A 15968-nucleotide genomic window follows, 5' to 3' on the forward strand; every position below is an offset into this window, starting at 1 on the left:
AAGTAAACATCCAATAAACACAGAAATAAAATCCGGTAACCAGCCATCCCCAGTTAAGTGAATGAAAATGCCAAACTAGACGTTTGTTTCACTAGCAGAAAACTTACCTTAGCACAATGAAGATCCTTGTGTTTGCGCAAAAGTTTCTCTGCCTGCTGTATAGCCATTTTGTTGTTACCATTGTCAAGGTAATCTGGACACAGACACCAAAAGGAACAGCTTTATTTCATGTAAACCATTATGAGGGAAAACTATTAAAGGCCTCAATCTCTTGATATGATCATTAATAGCCTGACACTCAGCAAGGCTCTCTTTACGTCTTTATGGCAAAGCAAGCCGGCTCCTGTGCCATGTGGTATGCAGCAGTAAACACTACAACTGTGTAACCACCACCACCACAACCAGCTACACCAGCCTTTACTACCCCAGGACACTCGGCGAGCACAAACAAATCTTTGCCAGGACATCAAATCGCTGGTAACTGTCAGGCAGTAAACTGGTTGGTTACAATTTTGACAACAATTCTGACAATTCAATAACAAAAATCCTCAACTCTGTCCCATCTTTGCTCTCCTCTCTCACCCCAACCCCAAGTCCTCACCATCCCCTCCCCAACCCTAAGGCATCAAAGCCCCTCCCCACACCCAAGACTTAACCCCCACCAAAAGTCCTCAACCCCACCCCCCGAAGCCTCAACCTCCCCCTTCCAAAGCTGTCTCATCTTCCTTTTCACCTTCCTCCTGCTCATGAAAGCAAACGGCATTCCCATTCCACATAGTGTACGTGACATATTATAATGTATGTTATGTACACACATACTATACGTGACACATTTTACATATACAGTATATACACACACATGTACAGTGTGTGTCGTTGGTTGTTATCTCCACTTGCGGGTTTAAGGGTGTAGAACTGGTGAACAGGTGTTTTTTTTTTTTGTTTGTTTTTTAGCTGAACAGTTTCCTTATAGTCTTATAAACAAGAATCATGCTATTAGAGGTCATAGAAGTACCCCTAATTATTGAAAAATTCAAATTTCAATTCAATTCAATTCAATATAATATTTTGCATTTTGCATGCATGAAATCTGTTATAACTTTAATTTGCATCATTCTTTTGGGCTGAAATTTGGACAGGATATTCAGAATATCACTTCCTTTAAAATGATGAAGGCTTTTGTTTATAGGAGTAGCCATTGTGGATTTATTGAAGGACAACCAAGTTTTATCTGGTAATTGGCATAATTAGCTAATTAGTGAACATTTGACATAATTTCACAAAATCCTCTCATCAGGTAGTAGAGTAACACATGTATAATACATGTACCAAGTTTTGTGTGAAAAGAATGATAGGTGACATAGAAGATAGAAGTAGAAATGTGTTCTTTGTTTTTCCTTGTTTTTTATTGACGGTCTAATTTATGCAAATTATATGCATGTAATATGACAAAGAAGCGTTGAAACTGGTCTGAGTTAAAGCCAAGATTATATCTTTCAAGAAAAACTGAAAATTAGATATTAACTTGACTTTGTTTTTGTGTAAAGGCCTCTCAAAGGTACCTATGTCGTTTTCTCAATTTTTCACCAGTACTACACCCTTAAGGAGGTGAAATGGACTCCTCCCAGGACCAAAAGTATCCACCTCCTCTTTGGTAAGGGATCACGGTTGATGAACCAAGCTGTTCAGTTTTTCTCAGAGTTTTTTCCCTAAAGGCTCTTTTCAGGATCGTCACCGAACCCTGGATTGCCTCCAGTTGTAGTTCATTTGTGGTAATATTCCCGGGGATGGTTTTTTAAATCTCAGTGAGCTTCTTCTAAGGCTAACCCCCGCTCTAGCGGGGAAAATGGCCTTAAAATGATCATTCTGTGGCGGACACGAAAGCCCACTGGCGTGGTGACATCATTCCGCGCACCAAGTGGGTGGCGGCCACGCCCTAGGGGTAGGCGTGGCCTCAGGATATACACCGGGCGCGCAGCCCGGAGCGCGCCAGTGCTACAGTGACCTCTTGTGAATAAAGACTCTTTTGTTTAACCGCGTTGTCCGCTTCCTCCTTGGTAGCAAGTAAGCGCGCGTAGCACCGCGCTTTAATTGGTGACCTCCGACGTTCTGGTCAGCCGTCGCTGACCACCCGACATGGCAACTAACGTGGTAGCAATGAAGCTCCCCGAGTTCTGGGAAGCTCAGGCGGAGATCTGGTTCCCGCAGGCCGAAGCCCAGTTCAGGCTTCGACGCATCATGGCGGACGAGACACGCTACTGTCACGTGGTCGCCTCCCTCGGGGCCGGCGCGGCCGTCCGCGTCGTGTCGGTCCTGAGGAACCCACCGGCCCACGACAAGTATGAGGCGATCAAGCGCCTCCTCCTCGCCACGTTCGGCCTCACAGTGGACGCACGGGCCGATCGCCTCTTGGACCTCCCCGAGCTCGGTGACACGCAACCGTCGGTCCGAATGGACCATATGCTGTCGCTCATGGGCGACGAAACCCCGAACGCTCTATTCCGGGCGTTATTTCGACGCCAGCTGCCGGCACGAGTCCGCCTCGCGTTGGCCGGTTCCGCGACGACGGAACCCCGTGCATTCGCGGCCGAGGCCGACAAGTTCTACACAGCTTTGGACACGCAGGCGAGTTTCGGCGCGGCCATAGCGGCTCCCGAGCCCGAACCTGCTGCGGGTGCCCACCCCTGCTCCGAGGGGCGCCTCGTGGCGGCCGCCACGCCCCGCCCACCACCACCGCGGAAACCGCGGCCTCCGGCTTCGCCGCAAACCTGGTGCCATTTCCATGCTAGGTTCGGCCACGAGGCTCGGCAATGTCGTCCGCCGTGCTCATTCGGCAGGTCGGGAAACGCCCGGGCCGGCCCTCGGTAGTGGCACTGAGCGCCGGCCGATCAAACAGCCTCCTATACATAACGGACACCTTGTCCGGGCGCCGTTACCTGTGCGACACGGGAGCGCAGGTGAGTGTCGTTCCTGCCGGTACGTCTGACAAGCAAACCGCGGGCCGAGGTCCCGCACTGCTTGCGGCCAATGGTACGTCTATACGCACGTACGGAAAACGCTGTCTCTCTCTGCGGTTCGGAGGGCAGGTTTTCCGTTGGTCGTTCGTTACGGCCGATGTGCCCATGGCACTGCTCGGCACGGACTTCTTATGTGCTAATGGATTACTGGTGGATGTAAAGCGCAGAAGGCTTGTCCAGGCTGAGACGTTCAGCTCGCTCGCGTGTGCGCTGCCCGCCTCGTTGAGCAGCTCACCGAGCGGCTCACCGAGCGGCTCGCCGAGCGGCTTGCTGAGCGGTTCCGTTCCGGCCAGGTTCATCTGTACGCTTCCGGCAGCGGACGAATTCGCCCGCCTCCTCGTGGGTTTCCCGGCCCTCACGTGGCCCACCTTCTCGGCGGGGACCGTCAAGCACGGGGTGGAACATCACATCCCCACCACCGGGCCACCGGTCTACGCCCGGGCACGCCGCCTCGAGCTGACGAAGCTCGCCGTAGCTAAAGCGGAGTTCGCTACGCTGGAGCGGCTCGGCATCGTGCGGCGCTCCGAGAGCGCGTGGGCGTCCCCGCTCCACATCGTGCCCAAGCCCGGCGGGGGATGGCGACCGTGCGGGGACTACCGGCGCCTCAATGACGCCACCACCCCCGACCGCTACCCCGTCCCCCAAATCCAGGACTTCTCCACCCGGTTGGCGGGGATGTCCTTCTTTTCAAAGGTGGACCTCGTACGCGGCTACCATCAGGTCCCTGTCAGGCCGGAGGACATCCCGAAGACGTCTGTCATCACGCCATTCGGGCTTTTCGAATTTCTTCGGATGCCCTTTGGTTTGAAAAATGCGGCTCAGGCGTTACAGCGCCTCATGGACAGTGTCTTGCGCGGCTTGGATTTTTTGTACGTCTACCTGGACGACATCCTCGTCGCCAGTGCGTCCCGCGAAGAGCACCGTCATCACCTCTGCAAGCTCTTCGAACGCCTGGGCCAGCATAGCCTCATCGTGAACCCCGCCAAGTGCCGGTTCGGCGTCACCCGCATCGACTTTTTGGGGCACCGCATCACCAGGCACGGGGCCGTCCCCCTACCGGCCAAGGTGGAGGCGGTGAAGGGGTTTCCGCGCCCCCGCACGATCAAGGGGCTCCAGGAGTTCCTGGGCATGGTAAACTTTTACCATCGGTTCCTGCCCCGCATCGCCCAGCTCCTGCGCCCCTTACACGAGGCCCTTCGAGGGAAGCGGGCAAAGGTGACGTTACCTGGACCGAGCAGATGGACGCGGCGTTCTCGAGCGCGAAGCTTGCCTTGGCCAACGCCACCATGCTCGCGCACCCGGCGCCCGATGCACCGATCGCCCTCACCTCCGACGCCTCGGACTACGCGGTGGGCGCGGTGTACGAGCAATGGGTGCGTGGTGCCTGGCAACCGCTGGCGTTCTTCAGCCGGCAGCTTGGCCCGCCGAACGCCGTTACAGTACCTTCGACCGCGAGTTGCTTGGGCTTCACCTGGCGGTCAGGCACTTCCGCCATCTGCTCGAGGGCCGTGCGTTCACGGCCTTCGTCGACCACAAGCCGCTGGTTTTCGCGATGGGCAAGGTCGCCGAGCCGTGGTCGGCCCGGCAACAGCGTCACCTCGCGGCCGTGTCCGAGTACACGACGGACATCCGGCACGTCGCGGGAAAGGACAACCCGGTGGCCGATTGCCTTTCCCGGGCCGTCGCCCACGCAGTCCACCTTGGCATCGACTATGCCCGGATGGCGGTGGACCAGGCCGCCGACCCCGGGGTCCAGGCCCTGTGGACCGCCGTCACTGGCCTCCGCGTCACCGAGGTGCCCTTCGACGGCGCGGGCACGGCCCTCGTTTGCGACGTCTCCCTCGGGCGGCCTCGCCCCATCGTGCCCGCAGGCTGGCAGCGCCAGGTTTTTGACGCCATCCACGGCCTGTCCCACCCGGGCACGAAGGCCTCCCAGAGGTTGGTCGCCGACAAGTTTGTTTGGCATGGCCTCCGGAAGGCCGTCCGCGGCTGGACCAGGACGTGCCTCGCGTGCCAGCGCGTGAAGGTGCACCGGCATACCCAGGCCCCATTGGCCCCGTTTACGGTGCCGGCACGTAGGTTCGACCACGTGCACGTGGACCTGGTGGGACCTCTGCCCCCCTCGCGGGGTTTCAGCCATGTCCTTACCATGGTGGACTGCACCACCCGGTGGCCAGAGGCCGTGCCTTTGGCGGCGACGACGGCGGCAGACGTCGCGCAGGCGTTCATCGCCACCTGTGTCGCCCGGTTCAGCGCCCCCTCGGACATCTCGTCCGACTGCGGCCCCCAGTTCACCTCGGAGCTCTGGGCCGCGGTCGCGCGGGGGCTCGGGGTCCAGCTGCACCGAACCACGGCCTACCACCCCCAGGCCAACGGCCTGTGCGAGCGGTTCCACCACTCGTTGAAGGCCGCGCTCCGGGCCACCCTCCGCGACGGCGGCTGGGTCGACAGGCTCCCCTGGGTCCTGCTGGGCCTCCGGACGGCGCCCAAGGAGGACCTGCACGCACCCGCGGCGGAGTTGGTCTTTGGACAACCGCTGCGGGTGCCGGGCGAGTTCCTCCCCGACCCCAAGGCACCTTGGTCCGCGGCGAAGGAGTGCTCCGCGCTGCAGGAGACCGCCCGGAGGTTCGCCCCGGTGCCGACGGCGCACCACGGGCACCCACGCACGTCGCCCCGGAGCTTCGCACCGCGGAGTATGTCTTCGTCCGGCACGACGCCCACCGGACACCACTGCGGCCCCCGTACGATGGGCCTTTCCGCGTGCTGGAGACCGGGGTGAAATACTTCACCTTGGACATCGGCGGTACTCCTGACCGCGTCTCGGTGGATCGACTCAAGCCGGCCCACCTCGACGTGGACCACCCACCGCCGGTGGCTCGGCCCCCGCGTCGGGGCCGCCCCCCGGCGGGCGGACCCCCGGCACCGCCCAGCACCGCCGGCACGCCGCCCCCCGGTCCGGCACCCATCCCGGGTACAGCCGGGGGCATCCCAGCTGGCATCCCTGCACCCCAGACGCCGCCGGTCGCCAGAGGGCGCTTCGGTCGGGTCATCCGTTTGCCCCGCAAACTGGCCCTCCAGGTGCGCGGGAATTCTGGGGGGGCGCGTGTGGCGGACACGAAAGCCCACTGGCGTGGTGACATCATAACGCGCACCAAGTGGGCGGCGGCCACGCCCGAGGGGTAGGCGTGGCCTCAGGATATACACCGGGCACGCAGCCCGGAGCGCTCCAGTGCTACAGTGACCTCTTGTGAATAAAGACTCTTTTGTTTAACCGCGTTGTCCGCTTCCTCCTTGGTAGCAAGTAAGTGCGCGTAGCACCGCGCTTTAATTCATTCATTCATTCAGTGAGCTTCTTCTTCATCATCCCCGTTGCCCCAATTATCACTGGCACAATTTCGATGCTCTTCAGCTTCCAATTCATTTTTGAGGTCCTGGTATTTGGTTTTTTGTTTTCTTCATTTCTGCGTTGTTTAGACCAAAATCGCTGGGTATTGATATCTCAATCAGCAATGCTGTCTTTTCCTTTTTGTTCCTGAGTACAATGTCAGGACACAATGCTTTGTTTTCGATGTTCAGGCTCGATGGAATCATCAGGTCATACATAAGAATGACATCCTCATTACCTCCACCACCAAAGGTGGATGAAGGTTATGTTTTCACCCCTGTCTGTCTGTTTGTTTGTTTGTGAACAAGATATCTCAAAAAGTTGTCGACGGATTCAGACGAAATTTGGCAGAGAGGCAGTGTATGGGACAAAGACGAAATTATTAGATTTTGAATATCCGGATTCGGATCCGGCTCGTACAATTTTTTACGTGATTCTTCACTATTGCGAGATAGGGACAAAAACGATATATAGCAGGATATCTCAAAAAGTTGTAGACAGATTTGGACGAAACTTGGTGGACAGGTTGTGTGTGTGACGTGGACTAATCGGTTCAATTTTGGTGAAGATCTGAATATGGATTTGGATATGAGAATTATTTAATTTTTTAAGTGATTCTTCATCATTGAATGATAGGGCTAAAACCAACATATAGCCAAAACATATCAACATATCTCATACATATCTCATACATATATAGCAACATATCTCAAAAAGTTATGGACGGATTTGGACGGAACTTGGTGGACAGGTTGTGTGTGTGACAAGGAATAATTGATTTAACTTTGGTAAAGATCCGGATCCGGCTAGTATTATTTTTTAAGTGATTCTTCACCATTGGGAGATAGGGCCAAAAACGATACAAAGCAGGATATCTAAAAAAAGTTGTGGACGGATGGTTTTGATTAAATGTGATTCTGTATTGTGATTTTCTGGTCTACTCTTGGATACAAAACGAAAACTGTTCACCTGGCGGAGGTATGCTCTCTATTGAGTGACGTTCTAGTTTTTAATGATTGCCCCTTGTTCATGTTTCCATGAGTTTTCTGGTAATGGGATGTTTAATTTTTTGCAGATATACCAATGAATCACTTTGCATACTTTGTTGTGTCGTTGCGTGTAAAGTTGTTCTGATAAGAGTTTTTTGCACCCCGAGAGCAGGTGACTAGTACTTTCTGTTTCTGTCTTGCAGAATCTACACTTGTCCGTCTGGCTCAGTCCCACCATCTTTTAAAATCCATTGGTGCAGTGTCCTTGATGGGTAGTGTGTGTGTTTTATTGGTTTTATTCTGTTTTGAAGTGAAGTTTTGAAGTTTGAAAAGGTGAAGTTTTATTCTGGTATTAAGAAATTCTGGATCATTGATAATTCCAAACCGGTAATCAACAGTGTCCACAGCATTAATAACAAGGGTAAGGCTAAATGCTGATCAACTTTTGATTTTTCCACATTGTACACAAACATTCCACATGACAAGCTCGTAACCACATTGGCTAGACAGAGCGGTAGATAAAGCATTTACAGGAGGTAATAAAGTATACATTAATGTATAATGTATATCAAAAAAGAGCACACTTGTCTGCAAAGGATAATCAATATTCATGCAGTTTTTCAAAAAGTAAACTCAAAGTATTCGATTTCTCCTAAACAACCGTTTCTATGCATTTGGCAACAAGGTACTCCAGCAGACAGTGGGCATACCCATGGGTTCAGATCCGGCCCCTTTCTTTACAAATTTGTTCCTGCACATGTACGAGTCTGATTGGGTCCAGAAAATGTGTTGGGATAAACTAACAACTGCACAAAGATCTGGAAACATCTTCAGGTTAATTGATGTTTTGTTGGCAATTAATGATGGATTTGTATTTGATCAGCTTTATAATGATATACAGTCATGTGAAAAAGTAAGTACAGTACACCCCATGTAAAGTTTTGACTTTTTCAACATATTTCAACATACAGCTATTTGATCTTCATTTCAACAATATTGATAGATGAAGGTGATATAATATAACAAATATCATGAAACATTTACATTTTGTAGTCCATTGTATAATTTAAATAAACATAAATGCAAATTTCGCATGTGGAAAAAGTAAGTACACCCCGACATTTATCACTACTTCAAATACCTAAAATTAGAATCAGGTGCACCAGCTCAGGTGAAAATGATTAGAACATCGTTCGAGAGGATCTTGGAGGAACCTGTCTTATTTAAACCTCAGACATTTCGTTTGGTTTGCTCTTTGTTGTTGAAGTGTGCGGCGTCACCATGCCGAGATCAAAAGAGGCCTTCAGAAAGAAGGTTATAGATGCCTACGAGTCTGGGAAGGGATTTAAAAAGATCTCCAAACAATTTGAAATCAATCATTCGACTGTCCGGAAGATCATCTACAAGTGGAGAAGATTCCAAACAACTGCCAAGTTGTTCAGGCCAGGCTGCCCCAGCAAGTTCAGCCCGAGAGCAGACCGCAAGATGCTGAAAGAAGTCTCTTAGAACACCAGAATGTCATCACGGGACCTACAGGTAGCTCTTGCCACTGTTGATGTCAAAGTGCACAAGTCTACCATTAGAAAGAGGCTGCACAAATTTGATCTACATGGGAGGTGTGCCAGGAGGAAACCTTTGCTGTCCAGAAAGAACATCAGGGCAAGACAAAACTTTGCCAATGAACACCTAGGCAAAGACCAGCACTTCTGGAACAATGTGCTCTGGACAGATGAGTCAAAGGTAGAGCTATTTGGCTACAGTACCAGAAGACATGTTTGGCGAAAACCAAAGACAGCATTTGACCACAAGAACCTGATACCAACTATAAAGCATGGTGGTGGAAATATTATGGTTTGGGGCAGCTTTGCTGCATCAGGGCCTGGGCAGCTCACCATCATAGAATCCACTATGAATTCTTTTTTGTTCCAGAGGGTGATTAAGGATAATGTGAGGCCATCTGTCAGAAAGTTGAAGCTCAACCGAAGGTGGACCCCTTGCAACATGACAATGACCCAAAACATACCAGTAAATCCACCAAGGAATGACTGAAAAGAAAGAAATGGAGGGTTCTGGAATGGCCAAGTAAAAGCCGGGATCTAAATCCCATCGAGATGTTGTGGGGGGATTTGAAACGAGCTGTGCATGCAAGAAACCCCTCAAACATCACACAGCTGAAAGAAATCTGCGTGGAGGAGTGGGCAAAAATTTCTCCCAGTCGATGTTAGAGACTGGAAGACAGTTATAAGAAACGCCTATTTGAGATTGTTTCTGCCAAAGGGGGCAATACCACCTATTAGAGCCAAGGGTGTACTTACTTTTTCCACATGCGAAATTTGCATTTATGTTTTTTTAAATTATACAATGGACTACAAAATGTAAATGTTTCATGATATTTGTTATATTATATCACCTTTATCTATCAATATTGTTGAAATGAAGATCAAATAGCTGTATGTTGAAATATGTTGAAAAAGTCAAAACTTTACATGGGGTGTACTTACTTTTTCATGTGACTGTATATCCAAAATAACTTGAATTTAAAAAAGGAAAACCAACCTTCCACTTCAGTTTCCTTTTTAGAATAACAAATTGATATCCATAATAATAAATTTCACACAAAATTATTTGATAAATGAGATGCTTTTCCATTCCACATTGTACGAATGCCTTTCTTAGACAGCAACATTCCTAAAAAGCTATTCTATGATATGGTTCCAGGTGAAATCATTCGGACTATGAGAGTAACCACACACAACACTGAACTTATCAATAGATTAAAACAGCTAGTTAGACTATGCTAACACAACAATGAACATATCAATAGATTAAAACAACTCGATGGACAATGCTAACACAGCAATTAACTTATTAATCGTTTAAACCAGATTGTTAGACGATGCTAACACAGCAATGAACTTATCAATAGATTAAAACAGCTAGTTGGACAATGCTAACACAACAATGAACATATCAATAGATTAAAATAGCTAGTTAGACTATGCCAACACAGTAATGAACTTATCAATAGATTAAAACAGCTAGTTAGACAATGCTAACACAACAATGAACATATCAATTGATTAAAATAGCTAGTTAGACAATGCTAACACAACAATTAACTTATCAATAGATTAAAATAGCTAGTTAGACTATGCTAACACAACAATGAAAATATCAATAGATTAAAACAGCTAGTTAGACAATGCTAACACAGCACTGAACTTATCAATAGATTAAAACAGCTAGTTAGACTATGCTAACACAACAATGAAAATATCAATAGATTAAAATAGCTAGTTAGACTATGCTAACACAGCACTGAACTTACCAATGTATTAAAATAGCTAGTTGGACTATGCTAACACAGCAATGAACTTACAAATAGATTAAAATAGCTAGTTAGACTATGCTAACACAGCACTTGAACTTACCAATCGATTAAAATAGCTAGTTAGACGATGCTAACACAACACTGAACTTATCAATAGATTAAAACAGCTCGTTAGACTATGCTAACACAACAATGAAAATATCAATAGATTAAAATAGCTACTTAGACGATACTAACACAGCACTGAACTTACCAATGTATTAAAATAGCTAGTTGGACTATGCTAACACAGCACTGAACTTACCAATAGATTAAAATAGCTAGTTAGACTATGCTAACACAGCACTGAACTTACCAATAGATTAAAATAGCTAGTTAGACGATGCTAACACAACACTGAACTTATCAATAGATTAAAATAGCTAGTTAGACTATGCGAACACAGCACTGAACTTACCAATAGATTAAAATAGCTAGTTAGACTATGCTAACACAGCACTGAACTTACCAATAGATTAAAATAGCTAGTTAGACTATGCTAACACAACACTGAACTTACCAATAGATTAAAATAGCTAGTTAGACTATGCTAACACAGCAATAAACTTATCAATAGATTAAAACAACTAGATAGATTCTGCTAACACAGCAATTAACTTATTAATAGATTAAAACAGCTAGTTAAACGATGCTAACACAACACTGAACTTATCAATAGATTAAAACAGCTAGTTAGACTATGCTAACACAGCAATGAACTTATCAATAGATTAAAACAGCTAGTTAGACACTGCTAACACAACAATGAACATATCAATATTAAAACAGCTAGTTAGACAATGCTAATACAACAATGAACTTATCAATAGATTAAAATAGCTTGTGTTGCTAACACAACAATGAAACTAGAACGGGCACTCGGTAGAGCGCATACCTTCGCCGCAGCTACTGTTCTGTACTTGGCATGGGAGTGTAGGGAACAGAACAGTGAACAGTTTGGTGCTGATTTCATGCAAATCGGATAAGAATTGACCGAGTTATGACAAATAAAAATACGATTTTGACCTTTTCGTGACCTTGACCTTGACCTTTGACCCGATTGCTCCCAAAATCTAATCAAATGTGTCCCGTATAATAACCAATCATCCCACCAAATTTCATGCAATTCGGTTGAATACTTTTTGAGTTATGCGAATAACATACACACACACACACACACACACACAGACATACAAATAAATACACAGCGATCAAAACATAACCTTCCGCTTTTGCGAAGGTAAATATCAATAGATTAAAACAGCTAGTTAGACTATGCTAACACAGCAATGAACTTATTAATTGATTAAAACAGCTAGTTAGACTATGCTAACACAGGGAGCTACAGACAGCAGATTAAAACAAGTTTTCTTTGAGATCACACACGACACCAAATATAATTAATAAAATACAATACGAATAGTAAAATATTATTAACTTGCTGAGCTTGCCCATCACTTTGCTGATGGACCAATCAGTTAAATTGTTTGCTAAAATTAATTTGTCTGTGCAAAGAGTGCTTTAACCTCAGCGTTACCCAGGCAAAAAAGAATTGTAATACCCTGTCACCACCACAAGGTGGCGCTACATGATACATAATTATGGATAATTTATGCCCCCCAGCATCTCCTCCCGCACCCTCAAGTGAGGCCACACAAAGTTGGTACCCCCCACACAAAGTTGTCGTTATACGCCAATTTTGGAGTTTGTAACTTAAAAGATGTGGCCATGCATAGAAAACATACAAAGATAAAGAGACAGAGAGAGAAAGAGAGATTTTTGCCTTTTATAGGTATGAATGAGATATTGATATTATATATATATATAACAACACAACCTCGGACGAGTTCCGTTGAACTTGGGGCCGACTCAGAAGAAGACCTTTGTTGGTCGAAAGCTTGTCGAATTAAAGATCGAAGCCCTGAAGCTACGTCCGCGTCTTATTCAATCTCCCGATTATTTATTCAATGCAAATGAGACGCCCTGCTCGTACTGTGGAGTTTCTACTATTTCTCACAGTTATATATATATATATATATATATATATATATATATATATATATATATATATATATATATGTATAAAGCAACTAGTACATTGTTGTACTAGCTATTTGAATCTATTGGTAAGTTCATTGCTGTGTTAGCATAGTCCAACTAGCTATTTTAATACATTGGTAAGTTCAGTGCTGTGTTAGTATCGTCTAAGTAGCTATATAACTAATATATATATATATATATATATATATAGATATATATATATATATATATATATATATATATATATATATATAAAACCATTTTAAGTGGTTGCTCGGAGATGGCATCATGTATAAATCCATTATAAATAACCGTTTGAATATATGAATAACAGTATGATCCAGAGGTAAGTGGGGTGGTCGTGCTGGTTGGTGGACATGGACATGTTATAGTTAAGGTAGGATGTGCATGATTTAGTCATCTAATGGAATGTGTGATGGGAGTTGAAAATATGTGATAATAAATTTAATCTTCTCGCGAGTAGTTTGGTTCGTGATGTTGCATTTATGGGTTGACCAACTGCCTGGACTCAACTGAGGTTGTGGATCTACTGATGTAGGTAATTTACTGATGTTGATCCGTGACCGAAGTTGTGGATCCGCCGTTTTTTAGGGTCCTGGGCTGAAAGGATCGAAACCTTGAGGAAGAACTGTGCCCAGATGATGATCCGTGTGGTTGTGAAATGGTCCATGTGATCAATTGCTTATAGGTTAAGGTTCTTACCATAGGTAAGGGAACTATGTTTTGAGGTTTACAATTTAAATAAAGTTGAAGGATGTTATGAAACCAACTTCATTTACAGCATTGCTTTAAATTATATTCGATTTTCGACCGAAGGTGGATGGAGGTTATGTTTTCACCCCTGTCTGTCTGTCTGTCTGTCTGTGAACAAGATATCTCAAAAAGTTGTGGATGGATTCGGACGAAATTTGACGGTGAGGTGGTGTATGTGACAAGGACTAAATGATTAGATTTTAGTGAAGATCTGAATATGAATTCGGATACGAGAGTTATTTAATTTTTTAAGTGATTCTTCACCATTGGGAGATAGGGCAAAAAACTATATATAGCAGGATATCTCAAAAGGTTGTGGACGGTTTTGGACAAAACTTGGTGGAGAGATAGCGTATGTAACAAGGAAGAATTGATTTAACTTTGGTGAAGATCTGAATATGGATTCGGATATGAGAGTTATTTAATTTTTTAAGTGATTCTGCACCATTGAGAGATCGGGCGAAAAGCGATATTTCAAAAAGTTATGGGCGAGTTATGACTAAACTAGGTGGACGAGTTGGTTAGGTGACAATAATAAGCCGATTAGTTTTTGGTTCAGGTCCAAATCCAGATCCGGCCTATCAGTGGGATACAAAGGTAAACTGTTCAGCCTGGCGGAGGTGTGCTCTCTACCTAGTTCCATCCTAGTTTGTGTGTGTCGTGGTTATCTCCACATGCAGGTTTCAGAAGGTCGAAGACCCATCCTTCCCAGGTGTCAAAAGTATCCACCTTCGTGTGTGTGTGTGTGTGTGTGTGTGTGTGTGTGTTTTGTATGCAAGATAATTTTGTTTAAACCGTGATGTTCTGTGTGCCATTGTCGGAGGATGGAGTGAAGGTTGAGGAATGGGGGTGGTGTGACGTAGTCCCCTTCAGGTAACGTGCTGGTAGATGATAAAAACGTCATTATTTGATAACATGTGCGAATGCAAGTGCGGTAACCTTTCCCACCGAATGGACCGGTCTGTTGATATTCCAATCTAAAGTCGTGGCTCATGATGTGGGATAACTCCGTACAACTATCATAACCCACCAGTTTCTCCATTGCCCATCAATGTCCTTGTACAGTAAATCATCTAGTACTGTACAAGTACACCGCCGTCTCCCAACGTCTTCGCTTGGATTAGCACATCTTACCAGTTACACACCTCGGGATGTCAAAACAAACACCGCGTTAACCATTTGTGATCCGGAAACGTCCCCAAGCATTCCGACTCGATCGCTGTTTCCACGTCACGCACGAACATGACTCGAATCGAAATCCCCAAACGAGCCGCACAGCTTGGCGAGTAAACTCGAATCCCTTAGCAGATCCCGACCTGCAACGTACTGAGAACAGCGAGCGCGTGTTCGTGCGATCGCTCCGGAATCGTGGTGGAACCGAGTCCGCAGGTCCGTGACTTCTATATTATCGGGGAGAGCAGACAAAACAACACAACCTCGGACGAGCGCGGCCCTGACAGGAGCAACAACGCGGGAGTCCCGTTCGCGCCTCACGGTTCCGGCGAAACAAGTGAAGCAAAGTCCGTCTTTCACCGCCGGGCAAAAGGACCCATGACAACCATAGGAGACCTAGTGACTGGGTCTTAAAGCACAGGCCGCACCGTATATGGGCCTCAGCCTGCGGTCATTCGTCTCCTGCACATGGCTGCGCGCTGCCATCTTGATCGGGGCTCGGCCGACTGGCGCGCTCTCATTGGTCGGACAGACACAATTCTTCTTCTTCGCATCGCAATTTTTTTTTACTTCCGTTCTTCACATTTTAAATCTTTAACATTCTTAATCCTCTTCAAATTATTATTTCTTCTTCTTCTTCTTATATCCTGTGTTCGAAAAATATATATAAAACATACTTTAAATCGCGAAATCGTATGGCGAGGACGAATTGAGAAAAACAAGGAAAGAGTAAGAGGAAGTTGTGGTTTTTCCCTCAGAGACGAGGAAATGCATGGAATATTCTCCCTGCAAAGGCAGCTATGACAGCAGGAAGAGTATCGACTTAAAAAATTGAGTCAAATAGGTAGCTATACATATACGTATCGGGACACTGAAACCAAGTATTGGCATGATCGTGTACTGTGTAGGCTTCATGGGCCAAATGGCCTCCTCCGTTGCAGTAACTTGCAATTCCTCGTAATAAAGGAGCGGAGGAGGGTAGTAAAGAGAAAGTAAATTGCCAACAGAATAGGAAAAGGGAAAGTAAATAGATTTCCGCAATATTGCGTATGTAAAATGTAGATAGTGGCTAAGAAGATGTTTCTTGGTTTTCAATATTTTCCTTTCATTTAATTTAAATGTGAATGAAAATGAATCAAAGTTTCAAATCAAAGTGCACAAAGTTTCCTTTGTTTCGTATTCCCTTCATTGACGACAAGGGAGCGTCAAAACATATACAT

At 46.4% G+C, this 15968-nt stretch overlaps 1 protein-coding gene across 3 annotated transcripts in view; it reads right to left on the reverse strand.

Moving 5' to 3' along the window:
- NAA25 (N-alpha-acetyltransferase 25, NatB auxiliary subunit) overlaps positions 1–15289 on the reverse strand; it is a 73296-nt gene extending 58007 nt beyond the window's left edge. The window contains exons 1-2 of one of the 3 annotated variants that reach the window (XM_068113450.2): positions 15177–15289; positions 108–193 (exon numbers count right to left, since the gene is read on the reverse strand). In XM_068113450.2, coding sequence (XP_067969551.2) covers positions 108–193; positions 15177–15234 — 144 coding nt within the window. In that variant the 5' untranslated portion in view covers positions 15235–15289. Of the gene's footprint in view, positions 1–107; positions 194–14902; positions 15002–15176 lie in introns of those variants that run through there. The other 2 variants (XM_068113452.2, XM_068113451.2) reach the window with 2 other exon arrangements.
- Between the last annotated feature and the right edge of the window lie 679 nt (positions 15290–15968).

Source organism: Myxine glutinosa, chromosome 4 (genome assembly GCF_964187855.1).
Source record: "Myxine glutinosa chromosome 4, kmMyxGlut1.1, whole genome shotgun sequence".
NCBI lineage: Eukaryota > Metazoa > Chordata > Myxini > Myxiniformes > Myxinidae > Myxine > Myxine glutinosa.